Source organism: Myotis yumanensis, unplaced genomic scaffold, assembly GCF_028538775.1.
Source record: "Myotis yumanensis isolate MYYU_CA2020_CCGP unplaced genomic scaffold, mMyoYum1.0.hap1 SCAF_19, whole genome shotgun sequence".
Classification (NCBI taxonomy): Eukaryota; Metazoa; Chordata; class Mammalia; order Chiroptera; family Vespertilionidae; genus Myotis; species Myotis yumanensis.
The window spans coordinates 9,718,104-9,743,268 of NW_027223770.1; the positions used below are offsets into that span (position 1 = coordinate 9,718,104).

At 49.5% G+C, this 25,165-nt stretch overlaps 2 protein-coding genes across 2 annotated transcripts in view; one reads left to right on the forward strand and one right to left on the reverse strand.

Annotated features, from left to right (window-relative positions):
* Positions 1-798: 798 nt before the first annotated feature.
* ALDH2 (aldehyde dehydrogenase 2 family member) lies at positions 799-24,149 on the reverse strand. Its single transcript, XM_070400227.1, has 13 exons — positions 23,972-24,149; positions 17,300-17,404; positions 16,128-16,268; positions 14,957-15,036; positions 10,773-10,884; positions 10,223-10,351; positions 9,682-9,795; positions 8,727-8,829; positions 7,967-8,151; positions 5,042-5,206; positions 4,198-4,355; positions 2,498-2,612; positions 799-1,184 (listed from the first exon to the last, which is right to left on the reverse strand). The coding sequence occupies exons 1-13, from the start codon at positions 24,092-24,094 to the stop codon at positions 1,152-1,154; spliced, it is 1,563 nt and encodes a 520-aa protein (XP_070256328.1). The 5' UTR covers positions 24,095-24,149; the 3' UTR covers positions 799-1,151.
* Positions 17,293-25,165, forward strand: part of BRAP (BRCA1 associated protein) — a 79,629-nt gene continuing 71,756 nt past the window's right edge. Inside the window, exon 1 of the mRNA XM_070400226.1 lies at positions 17,293-17,543. The gene's annotated coding sequence lies outside the window, so the exon portion shown is untranslated. The remainder of the gene's footprint in view (positions 17,544-25,165) is intronic.

Sequence of the window (25,165 nt, forward strand, 5' to 3'; positions counted from 1 at the left end):
CTATTTTTTATATATGACAATAAGGTGGTTTTTTTTTTTTAATTTTATCCGAATGAGTTGATTTAAGTAAAGAAAGTAAATAATAGTATAGGTATATGCACATATGACAAAAAGTGTGACATGCTATTCAAATAAGTCAAATTATTCTTTAGTGGACTGGGATCATTTATCAAGATGTGGCTTAGCTTGAGTGATGGAAGGCCGGGGTCAACCAATGAGCTTCATTACTTTGCTGACACTGTCTGCAAAAATTACAGATGTTATTTTTCTTGAGGAGCAAACTTTTCCTCAAATTCTTAAAGGACTCTGTGATCCAAAGGTGATCACTAACTTCACAAACTACTACTGCGATTCCACTCATTTTGCTCTGATTCCATTGCTCACCAAGGAATCTTGTGATTCCTAATTTACTCACAATACAAATTTTGCCAGATCCCTTGACTGAAGAAAGGCAGTGTTCTGGATGGAAGATTCGAAAGGAAATACAGCCCTCCCTTAAAATGAGTACACTGACATCTGCTTTCCAAATCAATCTTGTGAAATGGGTCCAGCAAGACTCTGTCTCCTTTGATCCGATCATGCTTTTCAACCTAAAGCACAGAGAACCAGCTCAGAGTGAAGTGTCTCTTTCCTGGTTTACTCCACCTCGCTGAGAGCAGGGGCTGGGAGTCTTGTGTAGGTGTCATCCTTAGTGCCTAGCACGGAGCCTGCCCAGGGGGACAGGCCAACACAGGGACACATACCTGTGTGGCAGCATTTCCTTGGGTTACTGAGACCGAGGAAGAGTCGCCCGAAAAGTGAAGAGTAGCATTGTTTTTAATGAGTTTTAGCCCAGAATACAAAACGAGGTGCTAGCTGTGGCCTGTGTTAGTACAGCTGTGAACAAAGGCGTTCCTTCCCCCTTAAAGGCAAGTTACAAAAGTGTGTCAGACAGATGGGATGAGACATTCCCGGCTACTTCTGAAAAACTATCACCTCTTCACCCCACCCCCACCCAAAAGGAATTCAAATTCTGGGCCTTTGTTGATCCAAGAGATTGTGTGGGAGAATTTCTCTCTTGAGACTTAGGGTGTAGGGTCACTTTTCTTGTTTTTGTTGTTGATTCCATGGAACGCCCAGTCACTGGATAAGTAAGGAAGCCAGTGTGGTTCTTATGAGTTCTTCTGAGGAACTTTGACTGTGACCTGTAAGGGGATGCAGAGAAGCTGTTACATCTCCATGCTGACCCGTAGGCATCTTCAGAAGGCAGGGTGTCCTTCCTTCTAACATCTGAACGACCATGTGGCCAAACCCAGGAGCCACTAGGGCTGTGTTCTGTACGAGATCGCACTCTGCCTTCCTTAACCCAGGCATCTGTGATTGTCATGGGAGCGGGGAGGGGGAATTCCTACTAGTATCTAGATGGGGCGGGGAGGGGAGAGGGGAGGAGCCATGGTATAAGGCCCGCAAAATCATTTGGTCTGACTCTGCCAAGGCAACCACAGGTGGAACTCGAAATTCAGTAAATCTAGGAGCTTTTTTCATAGCAACAGAAATTTATATTAAGTGAATTGTATTAAATGATGTTATGAATGTCCAAATGGCCTTTGGCAGAAAAAAGGTTCCCCACCCCTGATCTAGAAGGTAGAAGTCAGGGATGTTGCCTAACAATCCTACACTGCACAGGTCCGCCCCACAACAAAGAATTAAGTTATCCAGCCCCAAATATAACAGTGCCAAGATTGAGACCCTAACCTAGATCCATATTTTTCCCCAAAAGAATCAAAGGGGGAAAAAACAATGTGCTGAAGCTTGCAGGTGTCTCAGTGTGTTAAATGGGAAGATTCCAAATTCAGATGGCTTTGGGGTTTCAGCCCAACCTTACCCCCTACTGGGCAAGTACTTCATCTCTACATGCCTTGTTTTCTCATCCGTAAAATGGGCTAATAACAGTATCTACTTCATGAGGTTGCTGTGAGCACTAAACGAGGTGACGTACCTAAGAAAGTCTAGCATAGACTCTGGCACAACATAAGCACTTAGTAAAAATGAGTTTAAAAGAAGATTTTTTTCTCGTTGGTCCTCCCTGCAAACTTGACTCCTATCCTGAAAAATCCCTATTTTTGTTAGTATCATCACTTGAGTTCCAAATTCAAAATACAGGACTGTTTATCACAAGCACTAAGCACAGTGCCTGGCACAGTATGAGTGCTGGCTGATGAATCAAGTGCTGCCGCTTCTTTCTACAAAAGCACATGCGCCCCCCCCCCCCCCAAATAATAATAAATTTGTTTTAAAAAGCACATGCCCAAGTTTTGGGGTTGATCCCTAGTGGGGGGCATGCAGGAGGCGGCCAATCAATGATTCTCTTTCATCACTGATGTTTCTCTCTCCCTTTTTTTTTTTAAGACTATAGGAAGAGTAGTAGTAGCTTCTCTAGCTAAAAACAAGAAATTAGTAATAAATACTACTGATGGTCTGTCGTGATGGAGAGGGCTGAGAAGGTGCCCATACTCACGGTTTTCACTTCAGTGTATGCCTTCAGGCCATACTCTCCCAGCTCCCGGCCATTCCCAGACATCTTGTAGCCGCCGAACGGTGACTGGGCCCCAAACACATCATAGCAGTTGATCCTATAAGTTGAAAAAAGATTTCAGAAATAACTTTTCGGGGATATGTGTCATACCCCTCAGACCTCCTTTGTTGCTCTAAAATTTTACTGAGGAAAAATGAATGGGAAGAAGAATAGTAATAACCAGCCACATAGGAGTTGAAAGCAAGCTACATGACATAAAGCCATACACCATCTTCATCCTTCATGACGTGGTCACAGATGGATGTCAGTATAACAGGGAACACCACGTGACACCATCTCATTTTATTAATCCATTTTTGCTAATTAGATGCTAAGCTTTTTTTTTTTTTTGCAATTTTTAAAACTTTAATTGAATTTAAAACTCACCATTTTAAGGGGTCCAATTCAGTGTTTTATAGCATATGTACAGTGGTGTCCAAACCATCACCACTAAGTAATCCCAGAATATTTCTATCACCCCAAAAAGAAACCCTGTACCCTATAAGCAGTCACTCCTCATCCCCCCTCCCAACCCCTGGAAGCCACTAATCTACTTTCTGACTCTATGGATTTGCCTATTCTGGACATTCCCTATAAGTGCAATCACATAGTAGTAGAGGCCCGGTGCACAAAATTCATGCAATGGGGGGCGAGGGGGACCTCAGCCCAGCCTGTGCCCTCTCCTAGTCCGGGGCTCTCGCAGTCCGGGACCCCCTCGCTCCTTACTGCCTGCCTGCAGTGGAGGCAGGAGAGGCTCCTGCCACCACTGCTGCACTCCTAGCTGTGAGCCTGGCTCCTGCATGGAGCATCTGCCCCCTGGTGGTCAGTGCACATCATAGCAACCAGTCATTCTGCTGTTCGGTCGATTTGCAGTTAGGTTTTTATTATATAGGATGTGGCCTTTTGTGTCTGGCTTCTTTCATTTAGTTTCATGTTTTAACGATTCATCTATGTTGTAGCATGTGTCAACACTTCTTTCCTGTCTGTGGCCAAATAATATTCCACTGCAGGGACAAACCACATTATGTTTACCTATTCATCAGCTGATGGACTTTTAAGCCGTTTCCACCTTTTGGTTATTGTGAATAATCTGCTATGAACATTTGGGTACACTTTTCTGTGTGGATGTGTATTTCTACTTCTCTTGGGTATATACATTGGAGTGGAATTGCTGGGTCCTATGGTAATTCTGTTTAACTTATCGAGGAATTGTCAGACTGTTTTCCATAGTGCCTGTAACATTTTACATTCCCACCAGCAATGTGCAAGGGTTTCAATTTCTCCACATCCTCACAACACTTGGTATTTTCTGGATTTTGAAATTGTAGCCATCCTAATGAGTGTGGGGGAGATGCTAAACTTTTAAGATCCTGTGAAGGGCCCTTAGCTCTGGTCCCCCACCCTTGTTACAGTCTGGTAAGGAGCCCCCGGTCATGCATCTGCTGCCCAAGCAGAACTGCACGAGCATGTGGACTGGAGGGAAGTTGAGTCTCCTGGAGAGGGGCAGGGAAGCTCCATCTGTCTGCTGTACCACACACTCCCTGAGCCCAGAGCAACTGAGCCCAGTACCCCAAATTCTGGGATGTAAGCACTGGGTTCTGGAAGACCCTGGCTTTGGGGACCCCTGCCTGGGAGGCTCTTACCACACAGTGCCAGCCTGGAGCGCTTGGGACAGATAATTGGCTTTGTCCAAGTCCTTTGTGAAGACAGCTGCAGCCAGCCCATACATGGAATTGTTTGCTCTCCCAACGACTTCCTCTATGGTCTTAAACTTCAGGATCTGCATCACTGGCCCAAAGATCTGTGGTGAGAGAGCAGAGTGGGAGGGCGTGGGAGACATGGAACCACCTGCTATCCAGCTTTCCCAGTCCCCAGAGGCACCCTAATAGTCCCAGAGACAACAGCTCCCAAGCTGACTGAAACCCAAAAGGAAGGAAGTTAATGGGGTCAGTTACCTTCCATGTGCCACGTGCTTGACATATGTATACTATTTCTAAACAATTCTGCAATGTTTGCATTACTGGCATGTTACACAGACTTAATGTCTAAAATTTAAGTCAATCCCTCAGCAAGGCACACACTAGATGCTGAAGAAACAACTGAACAAAATATAGCCTCTGCTCTCAGGACATTCCAGGTTTATCTTGTACTTTCCCTGGAATTAGCCATTTCTTCAAGGAATCCTGGTTCCTTTGTGTGAAGAATGGGATTTAGAAACCAAGATGCGGGAGCTAAGTGTGCTTGCTGCTGTCGGGTGCAGCCGCGCTCAGCCCTCTCAGGGGAAAGCACTGGGGAAACTGTACGTGGTCAAAACGTCATCAGTGGCCCTGAGAAGAGAGTGACGAGATCGGATGTGAATTGTAAATAACCTGTCCTAGGAACAGAGCCAGGATTTGGCCAAAGCCAGCTGTTGGTCACAGTGCCAAGATGTTAGACTGAATTATCCCCTTCTAAGAACATTCCCCAGAGCTCTGGCCCCGTGCTAACCTCCTCCTTTGCGATGGTCATGCCATCTTGCACATCTCCGAACACAGTGGGCTGGATGAAGTAGCCGCGATCAGCAGCCGCCCCTCCACCACACAGCAGCTTCGCCCCCTCCTTCTTCCCAGAGTTGATGTAGCCAAGGATCTTCTTAAACTGAGTTTCATCCACCTGCAGGAGAAGGAGCCCGGAGTTAGAGATGCTGGAGCCACACCTCGCCTAGCTTCAGGATTAGAACTACACTGACAAGGAGACAACTGCGAAATGAATAAGCAAGGCTCAGGGGAAATACAAAGGGCCAATAAATATAAGAAAACAGTTCAAACAACCTCATTGGCCCTCAAAGAACTGCACAGCAAACCCTCTGGTTTTATTTTTCAACTATGAAATTACTAAAAATTTAAAATAGTGAGAAAATACGTTGATGGCAAAGATACGCCAAACACACTAATAATCATACATTATTAGAACTAATAAATATGTTCTATGTCACTTATATCTCAATCTTTAAAAAGGAGGACTATAAGCTGGCATAGCTCTTTTGGCAAGTAGTTTATTAATATCAGCCAAAAATTAAATGCTCATTCCCTTTGACCCAACTATTTAAACTTCTAGGAATTCATTCTACATATGACAAAGGGACCTAAACAAGGACATTCACTGGGGAGCACTGTGTAAAAGCAAAAAACAGAAATAATTCTAAGTATACATTAGTAGAGGGGCAGGTTAATATAACTCAGGTACATCCATATATTGTGTTGACATTAATAATAGATCTGTGAACTGACTGACATAGAAAGAGAGCCTAAGATATTTTGTAAAGAGGGGAGAAAGCTTGTAGAACAATACATATTACATAATCCTATTTTTGTTAAAACATATAGAAACCTAACTCTGTGTGAGTGTGGTTACCTATGGAGAATAGACATGAAAGGGAACAAGGGGGAGGGGGATCTTACATGTTAAATACTTTATTAAATTGTGTGTGTGTGTGTGTGTGTGTGTGTGTGTGTAAATGTACCATGGCTTTTTTTTTTAATTCTTTATTGATGAAAGTTTTACATATGTCTCCTTTATCCCCCATTGACCTCTCCCCGCCTGCTCCTGTCCCCCCAGCACATACCCCCACCCCCTATTATTTGTTTTATTAAATTTGTATACACATTTGGAAAGCACTTTATAAATTACATATACATAATAAATACTAGATAATTAAATATCCATAAACCACAAAGAAAAACGAGAGAAAGAGAGATGTTGAGATTCATTAGCAGCCCTATTCAAATAGCCAAAAAATAGAAACCACCCAAGGGTCCATCAGTAGATGAGTGAATAAACAAAATGTGGTACACATCCATTCGATGGAATATTATTCAGCCATTAAAAGGAATGAGCTATCAAGTCACGAAAAGACAGGGAGGACCCTTAGATGCACATTGCTAAGTAAAAGGAGCCAATCTGAGGGGGAAAGCCCACAGAAAATATACTGTATGATTCCAACTGCGTGACATTCTTTGGAAGAGACAACACTGTAGAGAAGTAAAAAGATCAGTGGTTGCCAGAGTTAGGGGGAGGGAGAAAGGGATGAGCAGGGGCACGGGGGATTTTTAGTGAAACTGTCCTGTATGATAGTGTGATGGTGGACACATCTTTATAATTTGTCAAAACCACAGAATGTGAAACATCAAGGGTGAACCCTAAGGTACACTACAGACTTAGTTAATAATAACGCATTAATATGGGCTCATCAATTATAACAAATGTGCCACACTAATGCAAGATATTAGTAACGGGAAACTAGGGGGGTGAAGGGGGAGTTAAGGGGTATATGGGAACTCTATAGTTTCTGCTCATTTTTCTGTAGTTTTTTTTATAGTCTGTTAATTTTTTTTAAAAGGTTCCTTGGCCGTCCTGGTGCCTGGGGAGTGAACACCTGCAGCACAGACACCTCCCTCAGGAGGATGGAGCCTGCAGAGAGGCACCCATGGGCCCTGGGAGTAGGCTCAGGGCCATGCGGGAGCAGGGAGCGTCCCAGACCCTGTAGACTCCTTGTCCCTAGGAGGGTGGCTGGAGGAGGCCAGCGCAGGGCCCTGTGGAGAGTGAGCCCAGGGCAGGTTGGGTCTAAGGACAACGCTGGAAAAAGGACCAGGATGCAGAGGAAATGGTAGAGAGGTGCTGTTTTCTTTTTCTTATAATTATCATTGACTAGAGTTTTATTGATTAAAATGAACATAGCCTCCTGGTTAAAAAAATTTAATCAAACAGCTCAGAAGAATATAAAGTGAAGTAAAGACCCTCCCCTGTCATGTCATGACCCACGACCCCACTCTCCAGAAATAACCATGGTTAACTGATCCGTGTGTCCCGGTAGATGCATTTCATAGGTGGCCAAGGTCTAGGAAGCAAGCATTTGCTTTTGCACAGACACTGCTAGTACTTACTATGTATATGTAATTTACAAAGTGCTTTTCATCAATTTCCACTCCACAGCCACCTTGAATTATGAAGGGCAGGTGTTAAGGATGGGAGAATGGCAGCTCAGAGAGGGCATGTGGCTTCTTGGACACACAGCTGGTACATGGCAGAGCCTAGACTAGTGATGATGAACCTTTTGAGCTCAGCGTGTCAGCATTTTGAAAAACCCTAACTTAACTCTGGTGCCGTGTCACATATAGAAATTTTTTGATATTTGCAACCATAGTATAACAAAGATGTATATTTTTGATATTTATTTTATATATTTAAATGCCATTTAACAAAGAAAAAGCAACCAAAAAAATGAGTTCGCGTGTCACCTCTGACACGCGTGTCATAGGTTCACCATCGCTGGCCTAGACTTTAAGCCATTCCTGCCTGACTCTGAGTCCGAGGCCCTTTCTACTTCTCCATGCTGGTTCCAGACACCCAGACCCACCTGTGGCTGCGGCTTACCTGCGGCCCCTGCTCAGTCTGGCTGTCAAAGGGGTCCCCAACCACCCGAGACTTGGCCCGGGCAACGCTCCGCTCCACAAACTCAGCATAAACATCCTCCTGCACAAAGGTCCGGGAGCCCGCACAGCAGCACTGGCCCTGGTTGAAGAACAGGGCGAAGTGGGCCTGCTCCACGGCCCAGTCCACTGGGGAGGCAGACAGACGACCCTTAGGAGAGAAGGACGACCCTGGCCCCAGTGGCTGCCGACCTCCTCAACCCTTTCACGCCACTGACAGCATGGCGCCTGCTGGGTGCCAGACCATGTGCCAGGACACGGAGGACCAGATCTCTCCCTTCTGTGTGTAGAGACCAAGTGGCAAACAGACATGATCACAGTGGTGACGGAACCAGGGGCAGCTGGGGGACCAGCCCAGCCAGCCTATGGCGGACAGGGAAGGCTCCCTCGAGAAGGGCAGGTCTGGGAGCTCCTCAGTAGGACCAGGAGAAAGGATGTCATGGAAGAAGAGTGGTCTGGTCTGAGAAAGCGTGGGCACGGCTGGGCACTAGCAGCTCAGCTGGCTGGGTTACAGGGAGCAGAGAGGAGAGAAGCGGGAGAGGCTGGGTCGTGCTGGCTGGAGGGCCTGCTGAGGAGCCTGGCCTTCATCCCAAGGCCCTGGCCCAGAAATGGATTTGATGGACGACGAGGACTGCCAGATGGAAGGAACACAGCATGGCAGCTAGTGGCTCCCTTCATGGCCAAACCTCACCCTGCAAACTTACTATCAGCATCTGACATGATGATGTTGGGGCTCTTCCCCCCCAGCTCCAGGGTCACTCGTTTGAGGTTACTGTTCCCCGCAGCGACCTGGATTAGGCGGCCAACCTGCCGGGAAGCAGAAACAGAGACCAGCTCTCAGTGTGGGGAGAAACAACCAAATGCTCTCATAGACACACAACAGAGGACCCACAACTCAAGTGAGAAGCTAGATTATAAGAGACCTGGAGAATGTCGCCAAATCTGGCCATCCACGTACCATCGCTGCCCCACCCTGAGCTCTTAGGATGACAGTGATAGTAATGACACAGCAGAGTTATTGCTGTGTGGCTTTTACACTGAGCGCCACCTACATACCAAGCACTGTGCTAAGTGCTTTGTGTGCATTGAGTTCAATCCTCACAATGGCCTCAGAGGTAGGAGCGACTCTGTTCCTTGATTTAGAAGTGTGGGAGCTGCCCTAGCCAGTTTGGCTCAGTGTATAGAGCGTCGGCCTGCGGTCTGAAGGGGTGCGGGCTCAGTCCCCAGTGTGGGGCGTGCAAGAGGCAGCCGATCAGTGATTCTCTCTCATCATTGATGTTTCTATCTCTCTCTCCCTCTCCCTTCCTCTCTGAGGTCAATAAAAATATATTTTTTTAAAAAGTGTGGGAGCTGCATCTTACTCAAGGTCACACAGCTGGTTAACGTGGAGTCAGAATTCACACTCAGGCAACCCATGTCTAGCAGAGCTCAAACCCACTACCCTGCCTCCCTCCCACGATGTGTGCAGTGTGGTCCCCTGCACACGGCACACTGGGCAAGGACGGGGTGCTCCTCACCTCTACATTCTCAGCTTGGCATAGAGCCACCACTGTACTTACTTGTTGAATGAACACATGTATCTCGAATGCATCATCCTTTCGGGATAGTGAGAACTTGAACCCAACACCCAGCAAGCTTGAGGTCCTGGGGACGCCTTACCTCGGTGGAGCCTGTGAAGGCCACTTTGTCCACATCCTTGTGGGAGGCAATGGCAGCCCCAGCCGTGGGACCAAATCCAGGAATAATATTAACCACGCCGGGGGGGAAGCCAGCCTGAGTGCAAACAACCAGGAGACACGGCATCATTCTCCCACTCCAAAGCCTGGGCAGAGGAGCACACATCCCTTCCCAGAGACGCCACGGCAGCGGGACCCGGACACAGGTGAGCAGAAGGAGTCTTATGGGGAGCCGCTCGGGATGCTAACAGCACAGCAAGAAGCACGTGTCTCGGGGTTCCCTGTGGCTGTTGTCACTCCCCCCATGGTATTCACTTGGAACAATTTCATTATTCAAAGGAGTCTTACAAGGAAGCCCAAGGTAGAAAACAGGGAAGATGGGGCCTCTGGCTGAAGTGTGGTGACAGGGTGCTTAGCCCCTGCTCTGCAAACACCCCTCACTTTGGACTCAGGACCCTCCTCAGAACTCCTGGAGAGAAAGTTTGTAGAAGAGCACCCAGAGGTCCAGACGGACAGCCACACACCTCCTTTATCAAGTTGGCCACGTAGAGGGCGGTGAGTGGCGTCTGCTCAGCCACCTTCATCACAACCACGTTCCCAGTCGCCAAGGCAGGGCCCAGTTTCCACGCTTGCATCAGGAGTGGGAAGTTCCACTGCAGTAAACAATAGTCACTCCCGGACCCAGGCCACAGAAAGTGACTCCCTGAACCCCTTCTGTCCCCCTCCCCCAACTCAATCGTAGCTTTAAGACAGATGGCCGAGGCAGGGTGAAATAGGGACTCACTTTCCTGAGTGCTGCTTCGTACGAAGCTAAACTGTTGTATTCAGTCCTCCCTGCCCTTCCACCCTAAGACAGGTCTGTGTTCCCTCCCACTTTGCAGATAAGGAAACTCAAGCTTACGGGGGACAGTGACTCACCCCGAGGTCACAAAGTTCATGAGTGGCAGGGCAGGGCCCTGAACCCAAGCTGGCTTTGTCAGAGCCCACATTTGCACCCCCGAGCCTGCTGGAGACTGCTACACCTCAGGGCGCTCCCGATACACTTCACTGGTTTATTATAAGGCTAACACTCACCGGGATGATCTGCCCGCACACACCCACAGGCTCGTGGCGGGTGTAACTGAAGAAGTCCCCATCGATGGGAATGGTTTTCCCATGGTACTTATCGGCCCAGCCGGCATAATAACTTTAAAAGAAAAAGTCCAAACTTAATCAGTGACTGTCAGGAACCCCTATATATCCCAGCAGAAAGAGAAACCTCAAACTGTCTACCTGGGTGTTTCTGATCATTGCCCTTGCTCTTGGCTTGTTCCCAGAACGACTTAACTGCTAAGGTCACAATAATCCACTCCAGGGAGCTAACCTCTGATTCCCACGTTCTCCTGGGATGCTCATAGAAAACACCAAATTCCAAGAGCACACTTCGTTTTCTCAAGCTGGCTCTCTGGGGTGGATGCCCAGGAATCGGTTTGTTTGTTTGTTTGTTTAGTGTATTTTTATTGATTTCAGAAAGAAAGAGACAGAAACATCAATGATGAGAGAGAATCATTGATTGGCTGCTTCCTGCATGCCCCCCAGTGAGGATCAAGCAGCCCAGGCATGTGCCCTGACCAGGAATCAAACCGTAACCTCCTGGTTCATAGGTCAACCGTCAACCGCTGAACCACACCAGCCGGGCATGGAATGGGTATTTTTAATAAGCATTCAGATTTATTAAACTGACTGCTGCACCAGCCCAGCATCTGATAACCGTGGGTCAGATCTGGTAGAAACGTGCAAACCCATCTAACAGCTGGCACTTCCTGTATGCAGAGCAGTCACCAGAAAAACAAGTCATCCAAGTACTGGAGAGGATGTGGAGAAAAAGGAACACTCGTGCACTGCTGGTGGGAATGCAGACTGGTGCAGCCACTATGGAAGACAGTATGGAGTTTCCTCAAAAAACAAAACATGGAACTCCCATTTGACCCTGTGATCCCACTTCTAGGAATATATCCCAAGAAAACAGAAACACCAATCAGAAAGGATATATGCACCCATATGTTCATAGCAGCACAATTCACCATAGCTAAGATCTGGAAACAGCCTAAGTGCCCATCAGTAGATGAATGGATCAGAAAACTGTGGTACATCTACACGATGGAATACTATGCTGCTGTAAAAAAGAAGGAACTCTTACCATTTGCAACGACATGGATGGAACTGGAGAGCATTATGCTAAGTGAAATAAGCCAGTCAATGAAGGAAAAATACCACATGATCTCACACATTCATGGATAATAGAGACCATTATAAACTTTTGAACAATAATAGATACAGAGGCAGAGCTGCCTCAAACAGATTGTCAAACTGCAGCAGGAAGGCCGGGGAGGGTTGGGGGGCAGGAGGGAGGGGGGTAAGAGATCAACCGAAGGACTTCTATGCATGCATATAAGCATAACCAATGGACATAAGACACTGGGGGGTAGGGGAGGCCAGGGGATTGTCAAGGGCAGGGAAAAAAAGGACACATATGTAATACCCTTTGTAATACTTTAAGCAATAAAAAAATTTAAAAAAAGAAAAAAGAAAAACAAGTCATCAATTGGGCCCCACGCCTCGCAAAGCTTATTACCTAGACACAGGGGCACAAGTGATCCAGCAAATCAGGGGAGAAAAGAACAGCATGTGTGCATAGCATGTGATGGTTAAGTTTCCAGGGAAGTAGAAAAAATGTAAAAGAAAGATGTCTGAAATGACTGTGTCTGACAGTTAGCCTGAGACCAAAGTTGACCAGGGTTTGAGCACGGGTTTGTGACCCTGGGAGAAAACTAGCCAGGGAGTTGCCAACCTATCCAGGTTAAGGCGTCGCTGTTCTCTTCCTCCCAGGTCTGTACTATACGTTTTGCACGCCTCAGAAGTTACTTAATCAGCACAGAGGCACACTGCTGCAACCCAGGGAGGCGAGGGCGCTGCCCGAGACTTGCCAGGCTGCTCGCTCTGGGGCGTCAAGGGTCTCGATGTGGGCACTGTTGACATGTGGGGCTGGATGATTCTTTGTGGTGGGAGCTTTCAGGTCTGCTTTTATTTCAGGAAATCTGGTGCCTTGGAGGATGTTTAGCAGCGTCCCTGGCCTCTACACACTAGATGCCAGCAGCACCCCTTCCCACCCAGTTGTGACAACCAGACACTGCCCACTGTCTCCCCGTGACACAACTGCCCTGGCTGAGAACCTGTTATGTTGCCCAGCCCGACTTTTCTGGTGCTGCTTCTCCTTCTCCACCTCAGTCCATGTGGTCATGGGAAACAGCTGTTACTTGCACAGTGATCTCTAAGAGACTGAGAATGCCACTTGGTCTGGCTAGAATCACAGAGAGAAGCAAGTCCCCGTGTGGGCAGTCAGATTCCAACATGCAGACTGGCCTGAAGGAGTCTGGTGGTGGTCGAGAAAAGAAAGAAGCTAGGGGTAGGAGTGGGCAGAGTGAGGCCTAGGGGCTTTAAGAGTTCTGACTGGCCCAGCTGGTGTGGCTCAGTAATTGAATGTCAACCCATGAACCAGGAGATCACAGTTCAATTCCCAGTCAGGGCACATGCCCAGGTTGCAGGCTCAGTCCCAGTAGGGAGCATGCAGGAGGCAGCTGAGCAATGATTCTCACCATTGTTTCTCTCTTCCTCTGTGAAATCAATAAAATACAAAAAAAAAAAAGTTGTTTTTTTTTTTTTTTAAAGAGTCCTTGCCCTGTGTGGTCCAGATCAGACTGACAAAGAGCTCTAACAAAGCTCCCATTCCTCATCTTTTATTTCTTGGTCACTAAAATGTTTTTGATCAAACTAACACAAAGGAAATAAAAATTAGGGCAGAGATAGATGAAATGGAGAATAAAAAACAATAGACAAAGTCAAAAGTTGGTTCTTTGAAAACATTCACAAAATTGACACTTTCAGCTAGACTAAGGAAAAAAGGAAAAAATAAATAACTAAAATCAGAAATGAAAGTGAGGATATTCTGATCGAACTCACAGAGATAAAAAGGGTTATTAGAGAATACTATGAACAATTGAAGCCAATAAACTGGACAACCTAGAAACCTTTTTTCTGCAAGGGCCATTTGGATATTTAGAACATCATTCAAGGGCCATACAAAATGATCAACTTAAACATTAGGCTGCTATATTTGGTCAGATATTTAATTAACTTACGCTAATGCCTTGGCAGGGCCAGACAAAATGGTTTCGCAGGCCTTATACATTCCCTACCCCTGACCTGGATGATATGGACAAATCCAACTACAACGTAAACTACCAAAACTGACTCAAGAATTGAGAAACATTTATGACTAGACTAGAGGCCCAGTGCACGAAATTCATACACAGGTGCAGTTCCTAGGCCTGGCTGGCAATCGAAGAGCAAGCGTCTGGCGTGGAAAGGCAGGTCCCAGCAGACCTCTGGGCCCTGGGCCCCCGGGTCCTCACACACCCCCCTCTCCCTGAGTCCCCATGTGGAGATACAGTGAGCGTGGCCGGACACCACAGGCCAGGGTGCAGCATGGGCCTCCGGGCTGCCCAGCGGCACCACACGGAAGCCGGGCGGGCAGCGCGCTCTCTCCCTGCCGGCCTCGCAGACCGGCTCCTGTGTGAACCCACAGGGAGCCCGACTGGCCCCTGCGGTCCCGGTGGCTGCGGCCCAGCTCACCAGGAAGAAGCTGCGCAGGTGTGGGGAGGGCTCATGGATACCCCGCATTCTCACCGCACCTCCATCCCCGTCACCCCTGCCCCCAGGTAGCCAGCAAGAGGTTGCAGTGCATCGCCAATGCCTGCCATGTTCTGCGCCACCCCCTGGTTGGTCAGCACATCATAGCAAGTGGTCGTACTCCCGGTCTCCTGATTGAACGACTGCCCAAGGGGACAATTTGCATATTAGGCTTTTATTATATAAATATAATAAATTTATTGGAATTCGTCTGGGAGTTCGACCAGGGGGTGGGGTCAGCTGGGGGAAAGGAGGAGGCCCTGGCCAGCTGCGGCCACCAGGGGAAGGGAGGGAGGCCCCGGCCAGCAGCCGGCAGCCACTAGGGACCCCACCAGTGCACGAAATTCACTGGGCCTCTAGTATAGGATTATAATTTCGGTACTGAGGGATTTTCCCCTGAGATGGAGTCCAGTAGAACACATTTCTCCAAGTCTCATGATCTGTTTACATTATCCTATTTCTACCTCCCCAGCAGCACTCCCTCCCCTTTGGCATGGCCAGGACAAAGACCAGGAAGCCTGAGGCCCTACCGAAGACATTTGAGGACCATGTCCAAATCCACCAGGTAGGAGATGACATAGGGCTTGCCATTATCCAGGGTCTCCAAAGCCTAAAAAAAAGAACAAGATCAGCACAGACATACTGGCACAGGAATGAAACAAAGCAAATAAGTGACAAGCAGCATAGATGCTCAGCATGGGCTGAGAAGGGCTGTGGCCACTTGGGGCCACTGAATATCACAGCATTTCTGGGCCAGTGGCCCTCCCTCTCCAAAGGCAGGGCAGGGAGAATGAGCAGGGAGATGAGGAGAATGATGCACCAACTTCTCAGTCAGTCATTTCACAAACACATTGTTTTCAGTTTGCTCTATGCCAGATCCAGGGTGGGAATACAGAGACTAACAAGGAGCTTCCAGAGCAAAGAGCCAGTGAAGAAAGATAGGAATCATCAATCACATGGGTTAAGAGTGCTAGGAAGAAGAAGGCCAGGCTGCCCAATCCAGTCTGAGAAACTCCAACCTGAAGGACATGTAGGAGGTGACTGGGCAAAGGGGGGAGGTACAAATGGCGATGAAGGGAAGAACACTCCAGGCAGAGGGAACAGCATGTGCAACGGCCCTGATGCTCAAAGCAGCTTGGTAGTCAAGAAGTTGGGCGCAGGCAGGTGAGCTGAGCTATGTGTGAGGGCCATGGTCCAGCATGCGTTAGGAGATGGAGCCAGACCAGGCAGGGCCTTGCAGGCCACGTTGAGGAAACAGGACTTTATCCTAAGGATACAGGATGCCATGGAAGGCCTCGGAGTGGAGCTCCATGACATAATTTGCCTTCTAGAAGGGTCACTCTGGCCGCTATGTACAGAATGGATAGGCGAGAGGAAGGGGTACTGCCTCCTGGCTTTTTCTGCCTCTGGCAGTCACGGAGAAGGATGCACAGGAGATGTGTCCATCCCTGGGGGTTTCTCTCCTGGGAAGGCTCCCCAACATGGCTCTCCTCTCTCCCCTAGTCTCCTCCTTGCTTAGCCAAACCCACTGCATCAAAAGAGAGACTCCTTTGGTTGGTGCAAGGGCATATCCCAAAGGGACCCAGCCTCTGCCATTCTGACCAGTTACTTGTCAGCACTGTGGCCCCTTCCTGGTTGTCTATGGGATGCTCTGAACCCATTCGCCATGTGGGATAAGAGGGAAGGGGGCTGAGAACTCACCGCCAGGTAGGTCCGGTCCCGCTCAATCAGGTCGGCCAGGCGGTTCAGCAGCCGGCCCCTGTTGGAGGCATCCATGCGGCGCCAGGGCGAGCCCAGCTGGAAGGCGGCCCGAGCGGCCTTAACTGCCCTGTCCACATCTTCCTGGAAAACACCCAGCGAGGCAGCTCAGGCCTTCTGAGCAACAGCCACCTCCATAAACTGCCCACCCCACTGCCCAACAGCAATGCCTGTACAGTCCTTCCCCGCTCCGAAGGGCTCCACCTGCTGAGCTCCCGGCTCTCCTTCCCAGGAGTCACGGAGGGAATGAGGACCCTGGCGTTTCCATTTCTGTATTTTTATTTCAAAACCCCCCAGTGAGTTTTGGAGGGAAAGGCACTCCGGGGTCAGTGCTGAGGATTTGACCATGTTCCCCCTTCCTAAGGAAGCAAGCTCCATGAACTTAATTAACATTCCCCCTCAGACAATTGGCAGTGTCCAGCAAGTGCAGGTGTACCAGCTTCCCTCTCCTTGGGAAGCTGTAAAATCAACCCAGCTAAACCAGCTAGCATTTTTGATAAGAGAGATGCATCTCAGGAAGTAGGGAGCACGGTTCTTATTCATCACATTTGCTGTCAGACTACCCTACAACCCAGAAGAGTATTCACATTTGCTTTTAGCAAAGGCAGCAGGCCTTAATCATGAATGTAGAAGACTGTTTTAAAGCAGAGGGAAGGAGGCATTCTTGAATTATTTGTAATGCCTTTTCTATTAATACATATTTTTATTAAAAGTATAATATAAAAAATTTTAGTTAACTATTACTATGTAATTACTATGAGTATAATATAATGAAAACAAGACATACTACCAACACCAGAGCTAGATCTCAGGAAACCCAAATTCTACTCAACAAGATTTCCATCTAGCTCTGGGAAGGAGAGACTGGAGCAGATGTTCTCAAGTTCAATTCCATGTCTACAATCCACAACAATAGGTAGTGAACTCGCATACTAGCACCTTTATCTGCAAGGAAGAGTTTCTGTTGATTCATTTACTCAAAAATTTTAATTGCCATTTTTTAGTTTTGAAAGCAATACACACACGGCAAAGCTCCCATCATACAAGAACATATTAAGTAGAAAATTAAATTACCCTTGCCCACCCCTTCCCCGAGGTAAGCCACCAGTTCTCACCTTGTCCCCTTCAGCTACCTGACAGATGACTTCCCCAGTGGAGGGATTGATGGTGGGGAACGTCTTCTTGCTGACAGCGTCATGCCACTCATTATTTATGAAGATCTACAATGAGAAGGCAGAAAGTTCTCAGGACAAGTTCTCAACCCGAAACTGATGTTAAACAAAAAATCAGGAGGAACATATAAATTAATTCAATGATGTGACCACGAGGTTAAAAGCCCACTCCGCCGACTGACCTCAGGTAAGTCATTGGATCTTTCAGTGTCTTGGTTTCTCTGATCTAAAAAATGAAGAGTTATCGTCCTACCTTATCAGTTGTGTAACATCACCTCAAAATGTGATGGCTTAAATTGACTTATTATCTAACAGTTGTGTCCATTGATTGGGCTCAGGTGGTTGCAAAGTGAGGGTGCCTGGAGCTGGATGTGCAAGATGGCTTCTTCACTTGCATCTGGCACCACATGGCTGCTTGGGCTTCCTGACCGTATGGTGGACTTAGGCTAGTCAGACTCTCATGACAGCTGGCTTGCCCAGAAAGAATGTTCCAAGAGACCCAGGCAGATGCTGACAGGTTTCATAAGATCTAGCTCCAGAAGTCACATGGCCTCATTTTTGACACCCAATTTCATTCATCAAAGTGAGTCACAGGCTCAGTCCAGACTCAAGGGGAAGGAAAAGAGGAGGCCCCACCTCTCCTTGGGAGAAGCTGCAAAGAATTTGCAACCATCTTTCCTTTAACACACTAGTGCACAGGATTGTGGAGAATCGAGGCAGATTATTCCTTTGTCCACTCGGCAAAGATTTAGTAAACACCGGCGATGAGCCAGCACAGTTCTAGGGCTGCGGACACTGGAAACCAAACCCCATGAGGACCTTTCTCATGGAGCTGGCATTCTGTTGGGCATAGAAAATAAAGAAGCAATCAAATACACAAGGCAACCTCAGACTGCCAGGGCGAGTGCAAAGGAGAAAAACTGGATCCAGGGACGGTTCTAGAGGGTGGGGGGAGATGGAGAACTTGAGCTGGGATGACGGGGAAGGGCCTCTAAGGAGCGGGCATTTGACTAGAGCCTGACTGATAAAAAGGAGCACCAAGCAAAGCCAAGGGCAGAGCTCAATCCAGGGCAGAGATTTCGGGGCCAGCAGGGCCCAGGGAGGGCTGGCCCAGCTCCGTGCTCAAGAGCAGGGGTCGAGACTAGAACCCGGATGAATCTAGGCACTTTTCCTCCTACTTGTGTCCCATGGGGCAAGGCACACACACCCCCCCCCCCCAACCCCCAGCCTTTGGAAATCACTATAGCAACCCTCATAAAGGGCATGTGACAGTTCCCAGTGCTTGCATCAAGCCTCCCGTGGAGGAAGTGCAATGCTGTGACGACGGTGGTGACAGCAAGGAGCCAGTCAGGAAAGGGCCGACCAAAGGTCACTTTCCCAGGCTCAAATTTGGTATTTCAGCGCAATCCCTGCCCCGCCATCACGGGGGAATCCGCAGCTGTGCACCTACAGCAAAAGGCTCTTGGCATTTGGCAGGAGAGTGTGGGTAAACACCAGTCAGATTCTTTGGAAATATGTTTGTGTGGTTTCAGATTGGTTAGCTGATCATTTAATCTTAAAGAAATGACACCTTTTTTCTTCCCGAAGGAGGGGCAGGGGGGCTGGGAAGTGGGTGATGGGTAGTTTCCAGTGGGGGAAACAGGTGTGGCAGAAAGAGCTCAGGCCTGAAGCCAGGTAGACCGGAGTTCAAGTTGGGCTTGGTCGGCTGTGCCCTGGTGGAACCCGCACACCTGCCCTGAGAGTCAGCCTCCTCCTCCTGGGGGGTGTGGAGGAGAGGGAGTCTCATGGGAGGAGTAGAGCCAACATCTGGGGGCTAAAGTGAGGATTAAATGCAACAGGGGGTGTAAAGTTGCTAAGCCCCCCTCCCCCCCCCCCCCGCCCCCGCTCATAGTGGAGTCTCGCCCCTGCACAGACACTACTCTAGATCCTGAGGCTGTCTCGGGTGTGAGATTCCTAGGAGCAAGGGCCAGGTAGGTCTGTATCGTTCTGTGTTGGTCCTGCACAGCAGCATACTAAATTAGTTTGTCCTAGAAAAGTTCTGATTGTTATTTTGCAAAGATCATGAAGGATGAAGCAGAGAGGTGGACCAGTCTGGCTAAATTCCCACTGTCCTCACCCGTCCCCGATCTTCGACTACGAAACCTGGAAAGACCACTCCCTGGCACCTATCTGCCTCTCAAAGCCCTGAATTTGCTGGCTCAGTCTCCGTTGTTGAATTGTCAACAATCATCCTCCCTCCAAACTGATAAGATAATCCTGGGTTTGCAGGAACCTGGAATCTTCCTTCTGCGTAGGGTTCCCATTTCCCTTCTCCTGGAGCTGGCCTTCAGGGGACTTCCCTTCCTCTGGGGAGGGACCAGGGCAGGAAGGTTCTGGAACCGAGCCTCTGCGGAAGTCCTGCTCCCAGTGAGGAGTTTCAGTTATTTCTCTTGAATAAGCACCAGGGCAGAGTCCACGCCAAACACATTGCAACCTCCTGCCAGAAACCCAAAGCTTGACTTACATAACCGCGTAACTCGGTCACCCTGGGATAGGGGGCCTCCCAGCTCCCACTTCCTCATTAGTTTCTAGAAGCAGAGCGACACTCTAGCCACTCTAGACACTTTGAATCTGGACTGTTGGCAAAACTCACAGAGGTTGGATTCACTCCTCCACAGTCAGTAAGTTGCACTGAGTGCCAGGCACTGAGTGAACGGCCGAGTCCTGCCTCCTGCGCTACCATCCTGGGCAGGAAAGACTCAGTCAACCAGCAAACCCACAAAGTGACAAGTGGAAACAAACAGGCAGGAGTGAGGAACAGACCTCAGGGTCAGGGGGCAACAGAGGGGGAAGGGAGGGCAGAGGGACCTCTGGGTGTGTACCTAGAGCTGCTAGCCTAGGGCCCTGGAGGGAACAGCAGACTTCTAGTTTGTAACTCACTCTCCTCCCTCAGGAGGGGCAGGAGGGCTGGGAAAGGGGTGAAATATTCGTTTCCCATTCCCTGCTACAAGAGCACAAAGTGTAAACATGCTTTCATAAATGGTAACCAATCATTCCTTCCCTCAGTAAATATTTACTGAGCAGCAGTCAATAGTCTAATCTCAGTGCTAGGAGCACAGCTCCTCCCTCCTAATTTCAAACAGTCCATTCCGTTGTCCCTTAAATATTTACAGCCTTTTCCTGACCATAAAGCCTGGTCATGAGGCAGCAGGAGGCTAAGGGCGTGCATGCTAGAGATGGTTTTCTCATCTGTAAGATGGGACAGCAGTGACGCCTGGCTCACAGAATTGGTGGTAGAATGCAAAATAAAAATGTAGGTACAGGCCTTCGGCTCATGGCCTGATGTATCATAAGTGATGGAAAATGACTGGATTGGGGGATACCTACACATGTCCTCAAGACACACATGCTTCACTGAGGATGTATTACTGTTGTCATCAGAAAGTTCATAGAGAGATCCTTTCCTAATTCCCTTTTTGTCAGTTTTCTCTTTAGTTCCTGAGTGTTGATGTCAAGAGGCTAAGAATAGAGACATAAATTTAATTCACCCCAAACCCTCATTCAGGAAACAAATTACAACTCCAACAGCACCCGCATAAAATGGAGTTTTATCATATTATCTTGAAAACTTAACAGCTTTGTTATCCCCACTGCTATTTAAGGCTGCGGTAAAAGTGGAAGGACCAGTAGTCATGAGCCAGGCAGGTGCTAAGGGCTGTACGAGGACAACGCCATTGCATCCTCACAGCTTCATAAAAGGTCAGAATATCTCCTTTTGGGGAGACTCCAGACTTTAGACACCAGAACTGATTGAATGTCAAGCAACTGATAACCCCCAGGGAAATGTCAGCTTTGTATCCACAGCCCCTGGTAAAAAGCTCAAAAGTTTAGGAATAGGCCTTGGCATTCTTGCCAGCGAGGTTTGCAATAACTCAACACTGAAAACAAGCCCTAACCCGTTTGGCTCAGTGGATAAATACTGTGGGCCTGCGGATCAAAGGGTCCCGGGTTCAGTTCCTGTCAGGGGCACTTTACCTCCGTTATAGACTCCTCCCTGGCCCAGGCCCTGGTTGGGGCACATGCAGGAGGCAACCAATCAATGTGTTTCACATCAATGTTTCTATCTTTCTCTCTTCCACTCTCTCTAAAAATCAATGGGGAACATACCCTCAGATGAGAAAAAAAAACAGCCCAAGGAGCTTTAAGAGGAGCAGTGCCAACATGCTGGGAGACTGCAGTCCTTGGGGAGAATAGGAACATGTGAAAGTACCCACTGTGAGAGAGAATGCAGATACATTGTTCAATGAGACAGCTTCAGAACAGAAAGTGCTCCAATCTCATCTATGAAAAAAAAATCTGGTGCTCTCTCTCTCTCTCACACACACACACACACACACACACACACACACACAAATACAGAGAAAATGTCTGCAAGTCATTCCCCAATTATTTGCTAACAGGAAATGCCTTAGGGTATGGGGAAGTTTTACAGTACTCTATGCATTTTTATACAGTGAGCACGTGTTACTTTTATGATCTCCAAAAATCTGATAGAAAAAAGCCACAGGTGCCCTGGCTGGTTATGAGCTCAGGTCTGTGGACCGAAGGGTCTTGGGTTCGATTCCCTGTCAAGGGCACATATCTCAGTTGCAGGTTTCCCAGTCCTTGTGGGGGTGCTTGCAGAAGGCAACCAATCAGTGTGTGTGTCTCTCCCCCTCCTACCTCCCTTCCACTCTCTCTAGACATAAATGGGAAAAAATACCCTGTGGTGAGATCTAAAAAAACAACAACTTGGGGGGAAAAAGCCTCAGGAAGAATTCACTCCACTCCCCCAACTTACATTCCCAACTTACATTCCCAGACTAAATTTGGAGAACAGGACTCAAGTTATATACCAGACCTGTGTATGTTTGTACCCCTTTTTCTCACCTCCATGTGGCCACAAAGGTTCTGGGTGCTGAAGCCTCTCCCTCCATGACATGATATTTCTGCTTGATCTTTTTTTAAAAAATATATTTTATTGATTTTTTTACAGAGAGGAAGGGAGGGATAGAGAGTTAGAAACATTGATGAGAGAGAAACATGGATCAGCCGCCTCCTGCACACTCCCTACTGGGGATGTGCCCGCAACCAAGGTACATGCCCTTGACAGGAATCAAACCCGGGACCCTTGAGTCCGGGACCCTTGAGTCCACAGGCCGATGCTCTATCCAGTGAGCCAAACCGGTTAGGGCAACTCTCTTTTGATAGTCAAGTCTTTCAAGCATGAACTTCTTACACAGCCTACACCGAGGGAATTAAAGCTGCAGCACTTATGGCTTGTGTTATACAAAGGACACTTTGTTTTTATTCTCTGGAAACATTCCCTAACATCAAGTGAATGTGGCTCTACCCATCACCTGTGTGCAGCTTTGCAGCCGAACTCTGGGCCTGACGTTGCTATTGAAAGTAGTCACCTGGGGGCCGACTCTCCCTTTAGCGTCCCCCCGCCCCCCCCCCCCCCCCCCCCCAGAGGTGCATCAACAGCACCATAGGACGTCTGGGTAGGAGCTTCCTCTTCCGGATCTAGATGTGAACGCCAACTCTGCCACGGACCTCAGCCTTGAGGCAAGGCACTAAACCTCTCAGTAGCTCAGTCTCTCCATCTGTAAAATGGAGATAACCACAGTACCTACCTCCAAAGGCTGTTGTAAGGATTAAACAGCAAAACAGTAAATGCTTAGGATGGTTCCAGTACAAAAGGTTGTGCAGGGAACTGGAAGCTGCTACTTCTGGCAGTGCCATCAGGAGTGGATGAGGCCCTGTGCTGGCGGAAGGCATGGCCTACAACCCCCTTCCCACTTCACAGAAGAAACCAGGGCTCGGAGAGGGTCAGCAACTCCACCTCTGCACACACAAACGAACTCTCGGAACTGACTCCCTTCTCTGCGAATTCCAGCACTTTCCCCAAACTCACAGGTCAAGAGAGAATATCACCAAGTCCTGTGTGAGCAAGGCATCGCCCGTGGGAACGGGTGTTACCCGGGGAAGGCCCCCCTCGGTTTGGTCAAAGAAAGCCAGCTCTTGGGAGGCGGACACGACCCGGAACGGCACCAGGGGCCCCGCCTTTCCCCACTCCCAGCGCCAAAGCAGCCGGGGCGCCCAGGGCCTTGGCCTCCGCCTTAGCAGAGTCGTGAGCCTTCGCTGAAGAGCCCTCCCCCTCCCCGGTGTTTCCGTCCGGAATCCCTGGGGCCAGAGCAGGAGTGGAGGGGGCAACAATGACCAAGGAAACGACGTAGAAGTTCCTGCAAAGAGCGACCTGCAAAAACGTCCTTCGAGTGGGTGACGACGAAGACCCTACGCAGACGCGGCGGCGGCCGAGGCCTGAAAGCCAAGGCCGAGGGAGGGAGGATGGGGACACGGAGGGAGGATGGGGACACGGAGGGCAGGCGCCGTTCCGCAGGCGGCGCAGGCGGTGGGACGCAGGTCCCAGGCGGATTCTGCCACAGGGGCTGTCAGAGGCGGTGCAGGGGGGAAGGTGCGCGCCGAGTCCAACCGCGGGCACCCGGGTAAACTGAGGCCCCGAGAGGCCTGGGGCTCCCACCCGGGCTCCGTCCCCGGGAGAGAACCACGCGCCGGCGGGCCGGGCGGCCTCACCTGGTTGTAGAAGACTTCGGGCTGCTGGATGGGGGCCGGCACCGCCTGGGTGGCGGCGGACAGGAGGCGGCGGCCCCAGCGCGGCCCGAGGCCCGTGGCGGCGAGCGCAGCGGCGCGCAACATGCTGCAGCCGGAGCGGGTGTGCGGGCGGCGGCCGGAGGGCTCCCGGCGTCCCCGACCTCTCCCCGCCCCTGGCGGCCGCCAACCAGCTGGCGCCGAGCGGGGCGCGGGGGGGCGTGCTCGCCGCTCCCCCACGTTCGGGGCGGAGCTGCCCCGAGGCTGCAGCGCCCGCGGAGGGGAGTGGCCGGGATGGGGCTGGAGCCCCGCTGCCCGCGGCTGAGGCCGTCCCTCGCGTGCCCCCTCGGTGCCCCGCACTCCTCGTGTGGCCCCGCGTGTGTGCGATGGCCCGTCCTCGCGATTGCCGGACGGAACCTCAGGTGTACAGGCCTGCACCGCAGCGCCCCTGGCCTGACTTCCGGGCCTTGCACTAGTGGGGGAGGCCGACGTTAACCCGAAGGCGAGCGGTTGCAGAGGGTGCAGGGATGAGAAGGGAATGAACTGGGTGAAGACAGGGTGGGGCAGAAGGCATTGATTTTTAGGTCCCATGGCCAGGAAGGGGCATGTGAGGCCTGGATTGTAAAGTGAAAGATCTAAGAGCAGCAAGTGCAGGGGCCTGGAATTGGGATCACCCTGGCACGTGTTAGAGAAATGGAAAGAATGGAGCCAGGTGAACTAGGGGAGAGTGTTGGGAGGGGAGGCGAGGAGGAAGGTGGGCGGGGCCCAGGCAGGTATGGCCTAGAGGCGGTGGTTAGGAGTTTAGAACGGAAGGATGACTTCATCTGCCTCTTAAACTTACTGATTTCTTCGTCTGTGGAGAATGGACCACAGGAAGGCAGGGGTGGAGGTTAGGATCTCGCAAACAGTTTATTCCATGGACATCCGGGGCTGGGCACTGAGGATGCTGGGAGGAGTGAGACGTGTTGAATAGTGAGGAGGATGGGTACTTGTCAAATGTGTGCATTCCAGCCAGATAACTGTCAGCAAAAGCCGGAGGAAGGGGTGAGGACACCTGGCAGGAGGTTTCCACAGCAGGGGAGCAGAGGAAAGGGACACATCCAGGCAAGTGCCTGGGTTGCTGTTTGAGGCTCCAGCCCCTGGACTGAGGCCAAAGAGGTGGCCCAAGGCCCAGCTATG

Coding starts and splice junctions, on each gene's coding strand:
- ALDH2 (XM_070400227.1), bottom strand. CDS start 24,094: ATGTTGCGCGCCGCTGCGCTCGCCGCCACGGGCCTCGGGCCGCGCTGG. Junction 8,830..9,681: donor CCTTCACAGGCTCCACCGAG/GTAAGGCGTCCC, acceptor GCTTCCCGGCAG/GTTGGCCGCCTAATCCAGGT. Junction 8,152..8,726: donor CATCATGTCAGATGCTGATA/GTAAGTTTGCAG, acceptor CTGCCTCCCCAG/TGGACTGGGCCGTGGAGCAG.